The sequence below is a fragment of the Marmota flaviventris genome, chromosome 10 (assembly GCF_047511675.1).
Source record: "Marmota flaviventris isolate mMarFla1 chromosome 10, mMarFla1.hap1, whole genome shotgun sequence".
Taxonomy (NCBI): domain Eukaryota; kingdom Metazoa; phylum Chordata; class Mammalia; order Rodentia; family Sciuridae; genus Marmota; species Marmota flaviventris.
In genome coordinates, this window is record NC_092507.1 from 33,146,904 (window position 1) to 33,152,903 (window position 6,000).

General features: G+C 49.9%; 1 protein-coding gene across 2 annotated transcripts; it reads right to left on the minus strand.

Annotated features, from left to right (window-relative positions):
• Positions 1 to 1,831: 1,831 nt before the first annotated feature.
• C10H1orf210 (chromosome 10 C1orf210 homolog) lies at positions 1,832 to 4,994 on the minus strand. Of its 2 annotated transcripts, XM_027937603.2 has the most exons (3): positions 4,930 to 4,994; positions 2,798 to 2,874; positions 1,832 to 2,677 (listed from the first exon to the last, which is right to left on the minus strand). In XM_027937603.2, exons 2-3 carry the CDS (start codon positions 2,832 to 2,834, stop codon positions 2,355 to 2,357), a joined length of 360 nt encoding a protein of 119 aa, XP_027793404.1. In that variant the 5' UTR covers positions 2,835 to 2,874; positions 4,930 to 4,994; the 3' UTR covers positions 1,832 to 2,354. The 2 variants fall into 2 exon arrangements, with proteins under 2 accessions (XP_027793404.1, XP_027793405.1); XM_027937604.2 differs by lacking the exon at positions 4,930 to 4,994 and having other exon boundaries at positions 2,798 to 3,030.
• Between the last annotated feature and the right edge of the window lie 1,006 nt (positions 4,995 to 6,000).

Sequence of the window (6,000 nt, forward strand, 5' to 3'; positions counted from 1 at the left end):
GATTCAAGAATTTGAGTCCTAAGCAGAGAGAGTCTCATCAATGCCCCTAAGTGATGAGCACAGATTACAATGCCTGAGTTCCAACCACTAAGACCACCTATATCCAAGTCATCCTTTTATTTTCTTACTGTCATCCATGAACATTGTTTATCTCTCCATTTATTTACTTTCCCACATTCTATATTGGTACATTATTGTTGTACATAATGATGTACATTTTTATTTTTTTTATTACATATTCATACTTTCACACAATATAACAATATAATTTGGCCAATATCACACCCCGGCAGTTTACCCCTCCCTTTCCTCTACTGATCTCCCTTTGATTTTCATGAGATTCGCCCCCACCTTTCTTTTCCTTTTTCCTATCAGCTGACCCTTTGATTCCACACAACAGCCAGAATTCTTCTCCAAACTCCTTTCTATTGTTTGCAATTAGAGAAGCTTAACTCAGGTCTCTCCCATCTTAAAACTGCCTTCCTTGCTCTTAAATTTCCCCTCCAAAATCATGACCCTCTCCCTCTCCTCTTTTGCCAAGATTCTTGGTAAAATCTTCCACATCTGTCTACTTCCTCACCTTTCATCCATTCACTCCTCAGCCCATAGTAATTCAACAATACAACTCTCCCTCGGAATCTAGAATTACAAGGGGTTGGTTCCAACAGATACCAAAATCCACAAATGCTCAAGTCCTTTAAATAAAACAGCATCATGTTTGCATATAACCTATGCACATCCTACTTCATAATTTAAATCATCCCTAGACTACCTCTAGTACCTAATACAATGCCTGTACATTAGCTCATCCCCATGGACTCATCATAATACTTGTTAAATGGCAAATCCACATTTTACTTTTTTGGGTATTTCTGCAATTTTTTTCCCCAAATAGTTTCAACCCATGGTTGGTTGAATCCAAGGATGCAGAACCCATGGATATGGAGATCTGTGGTATCTATTTAGCATCCATGTCATGAGAGAATCTAAAACTGAAACAAGGACTTGAGAGGCTTCACTTTTGCCTGCAAATGTCCAATGGTTAATTTAAAACAGGATTAAAAACTTGGCATCTCTGCCTCCATTTTACTTCTATCTCCTTTGCTCTGAGGCACCTTAGATTCCAGAAACAACAGATCTTATCGATAAACATTTTATGATAGAGGAAACCACCCCCTCCCCAGGCAGTAATAATTTTCTTAGGGTAAGCCCTGATTGACCAATCCTGACATATGATGGAACAGACCACCTGACCAAGATCACTGCTTTGCCAGCTGTGCAAACCCTCCAGCCATAAAAATGTCCAACCCTTACCCTCATTTGTCTTCTTGTAAAACTTCAAAGTCATTGTCAGACCCTTAAAGACAGAGCTGAGATGCTTGTTCTCACTTTGCCTTCCCAATATGGCTATATTGATTAAGATTACTTTCCTGCTTTTCACCATTACCTTTCTATTTGGTTTTTGGGGTGCGTGGCAGGATCTGATTTGTTGAGACCTCCCCAGCTAGACCTCTGGCCTAGGACTCCAGTAACAAGACTAGAGAATAAGATACAACCTGGAGACTGAGAGAACTCACAGTCTAGCTGTGGGGAAAGGCATGGTGAAGGGTGATATCAGTTGTCATAGAAATTAAAATAAAACATGGCCGGGGCAACATGGAGAAATTCTCAGGGTGTGATTGAGGGAGGTGCTCATGAAGGGTATCCTGGTGCAAGGGACCTCGAAGCAGTGTCTTCCAGCTGTGAATGATATGTATCTTTCAGGTAAAATATAAATGAATGATGACTTTTTATGTTTATCCAAAATGAAAATAGATTTATTAATTCCTGTGAAAAACAATATATTACAACCAGATCACCCACTTTATTGATACGAAATATATTCATTAGGAAACTTGGCACTGATTTCACCTGCTCAAATGCACCATCTGGGCACATCTGAAATGCTGGCAGGTAGGCAAGCAGGCCATAGAGGGCCTGTGGGCTAGAATTATCAGAGGGGACTTAGAGAAGGGTACGGCAGCCCAGGCTGAGGAACAACCTGAGCAAAAACTTCATCTAATTAAGAAGGGAGTTAAGTAGGGGAAGGCAAAAGAGGAAACAAGAGGTCCACGGAGGCCGGTCACAGAGGGCCTTTTCTCCATACTCATAGGGTTGTTAGGCTTTTTCCAGGTACAGCAGGGAGTCATTTAGAGTTATTGAGCAAGAGAAGGTCATTGTCACTTGTGGCTAGTGTCAGGAAGGAGAGAATTGCACTACTCTTGGTCAACATTTAAGTCATTGTCCCCTCTGTCCCTGAGGCTTGAGGCTCCTATTTAGCATCGGCTGTCCTTAAAACTGCCAAAGATCAGGGCTCAGAGGGAGAAGCGGTCCCTGCTCCCCTCCGTCTCCAGCTCACCGGCCCCAGGCTGAATGTAATTGTCCTCAATGAAACCATCATCATCCTCATCTTCACCCACCTCTGGGCGGTTCCCATTTCCTGTTCTGGGCAGTGGGCGGTGTCGGTAGCTGGCATAGTAGCGACGGCAGACATGGAATTTGGCAGCAAGTGCAAGGAGCACAGAGAAGACCACAGCCCCCAGAACAACCCCTACCAGCACAGGCCACGCCCGGCCCCCAGTGCCCAGTCCAGGGGTCGTGGATATTACTGCGGGGAGCTTCGAGGGCTCCACAGGGGCTGCAGAGAAAGAGAAGCATTATAGGTGGGAAACTGAAAGGAGGGTGGGCAGGGTCCTCCCCCAATCTCAGCAGCTAAGAGAACCCACCCTCTCCTCATCCACCGTGTGCTGTCACTCACTTTGGTTTGTCCCATTCATGGAAGGGCCTGATGACATCAGTGAGCCTCAACCTCTGCCAGAGGCCTATGCCTCTGTCCTGGAAAATACAAAGAGGTGTGGGTGTCAAGGATAGACAGAGAGCATATATTCCAGGTCACACAGCCGTGTTAGGGCATGGCACAAATGCTGGGGCCTGGACAACTCACCACATCACTTGTCCACAGAAGAAACAAGCCGAGTATGCAGAAACTGGTTGTACCTTCCTAAGGGTATGAACATCATCTCCACCTTACAGAAGAGGATGCCGAGGTACAAAAACTAACTCAATCAAAGCCCTAGAATTTGAACCCAGGTCTCTGACACCACAGCCCAGTCTGCCATGCTATTTGGCTAAGGATGGGACATGGAGGCAGAGGCTGTTCGTGGCTCCCAAAGGTTGGACAAGAGCAGTTGTTTGGAGCTACCTAGACACAGGCAGACCACATGAGAAGGCCAATGCCCCCCTACCCTACCCAGGTTAGGGGCTCCAGACATAGCCAGGGCAGCCCTGAACCTCTGCTCCCCATACCACTGCTGCCACACCTCTGCCCTCAAGCTTTCCAGCAAACCCCCTCTACTCATCTCCACCCACAGAAGGCCCACACTGCCCCCAGAGGGAGGATCATGCCAGAGACTAACTATTCCAGCAAGGACCTCCTGAGTCAGGAAAGGTTACAGATGAGGGCCACCTGGGCAGGGAACCTGCCAGAGGAGCACCCAGGTGAGGGGAATAGCTGGAGGAGCACCTGAATCAAAGGCATGTGGGGAGGCCCACCTGGACCTGCAGCAGAGCTGGAGGAAGAACTCCAAATTTGGGAAGTACCTGGGGAGAGACAGCCCAGGAAGTACCTGGGCTGGGCAGCATCTGCAGGTGGAGCACCTGAATCAGAGGAGTCCCTGGACAGAGTAGCCAGGCTAGGGAACTACCTATAAGGAAGCACTTGGTGTAGGGAAGTATTCTGTCCTATTCTTTAATACAGATAACCGAGTGACACCCTCACCCCTCACATCCAAACTGCCATCAAGCCCCATCAGTTCTTCCTCTAAATGTCTCGAGTGACCTGTTCCTCCCCTCCCCTGATAGCCACTGCTGTACCCAAGCCACCTTTTCCTTGCACCTTTTGCCATGATCTTTCCGCCACGACCTCCTAAATGATCTTTCCCTGCCTCTAGTCCACTCCACAGAGCCAACACTGACCCTATCACCTACTTAAAAGCCCTTCAAAAGCTCCAAGCCTCTTAGGGCTGCAGGCTGATGGCCAGCACGTCTTCCCAGGCCTCGCCATCAATCCAGCGTGGGGTCCTCAGGGCAAACAAACTCTCCTACCTCTTTGCCACAGGTCCCTATCCACACTCAGACACACACCCACCCTCTACCTCTAACCACCCTCTCCACAGTTTTTTGAATCTCCATCCCTCAAGGCCAAATCAGATCATCCTGCCCCTGAGGTTTTCCAAGGATTCCCCCGAAGTGGCCTCAGTCCTGTCCTGCTCAGGGAGTCACAAGTTAAAACGGGCTATTTCCAGCCAAGCAGCTCTCTGGGAACAAGGACTTGGCTGGCTGATCAGCGTCAAGGTGCATGCGGGCAGAGCTGGCCTTTGGCGGCTCAGCAAGTTAATGAAATGAATGGGGAATGGGGGCTGGGGGCAGGAAAGGAAGGAGAGAGTGAACTTATGGGGGAGGGGGGAAGGACACATCAGAAAGGCGAGGTATACAGTTCATTCATTCATTTGCAAGCATTTCTTGGTCGCCTGCTGCGTATCTCTCCCCAGGCACTAAGTTTCCCCAAATAAGAGTTTGTTATAGTGAAATGATTTGAATTCAATTTGACTTTCCTAAGATTTTACTCCAATTCCTCTCCTCCCTGCCTGTTTCTATGAATCCTTCCCAAGGACGGACAGACAAACAGACACACACACACACACACACACACACACACACACACACGCCCTGCCCCATCAGGTCAGATAACCACACACCCCTCTGATCTGCACAGACACACCCCCACCCTGATCTGTAGTTTCCTTGTTGCTCTCAGGAGCCCCTGGGAATCTACAGAGAGTCTGTGCACCCTCACCCATGCCCCCCAATGTCTCCCCCCTCTGCTCCCACCTTCAGGAACTGGGCACAGTCCGTGGAGGTGGCTTCCGGCTGGGCCGGCAGAACTTGGACAGGTGGGCGGGACAGAGTTACCACTTGACTCACCTGGGGAGGCGGTGGGTGGGGCGGAAGCTGCAGGAGAAGGAAGGGGAGGGGAGGGGAGGGGAGGCCAGGGCAGAGCAGGGCGGCTAGCAGCGCCTCCCGCAGGGTAGACTCATCCCACATCTTCCCAAGTTTTCAGTGGGGGCAGGCTCACCCTCACCCCCAATACTGGGAGGTGGGTGTACAGCTGGAATCTGGAGGAGGGTCCAGAAGGCCCTAATAGCAGCAGACTTCAGCAGGCAGCTACTCAGACTCGTGGCCCTGATAAACAAGTGAAATTTCCTGTGATGGGTACAAAGTCCAGAGTTGAAGGGAGCTTTGCAGGCCTGAGAAGGAGGTGGGCCGGAACTGCAGGGGGAGGGGGAGAGTGACCTTCCCAGGCAAAGCGAGATGGACCAGACTCTCTAAAATTTCCTGCAAGTGTGTGTGTGTGTGTGTGTTTACCCAATTTGGGCCTTCATCTGGATCTCAAGGTTCCCTGTGACCCCACCAACCAATTCTGGGCCTCTCCAGGGCTGCTCCTTCTTGCCTTGCACCTCATCCCTGGGCCTGGTGCCTCCTTGTCCTTCAAGACCAGTTCAGGAGTCACCTTCCCTGAGCCCTTGAGCCTGGTAAGGCCGCCTGTGGCACGCCCGGAGCACCCTCTGTATCACAGCATTTCTCCCACCCGCTTGTACTTCTCTTTGTGCTGCTTCCCGATTAGCGATTAGCGTGGGAGCTCTCCCAGGGTGGGAGGCAGTCTCTTGGGAGTCCCTGGGTTCCCAACACCCAGCACAGGGCCTGGGGTGAGGCGGGCTCTTGGGGAAGACGGATTACCTGGGCTCAGGCACAAATGGGCCAGGATCCACTGGGTCAGACAGGAGCAGGACACAGCTGGAGCAAGGGCTGCGGAGGATGGTTGCAAAGGCCATGTTAAGAAAAAAACTCTGAGACGCCCTCACTTTAACTACACAGGGCTGGGGATGAAAGGGAGGCCAGATG

Bases quoted from the DNA above. Each gene is read 5' to 3' on its own strand.
- C10H1orf210 (XM_027937603.2), bottom strand. From the start codon at position 2,834: ATGTCATCAGGCCCTTCCATGAATGGGACAAACCAAA. The intron at 2,678-2,797 runs GTGAGTGACAGC...CTTTCTCTGCAG, and splicing joins CATGAATGGGACAAACCAAA to CCCCTGTGGAGCCCTCGAAG.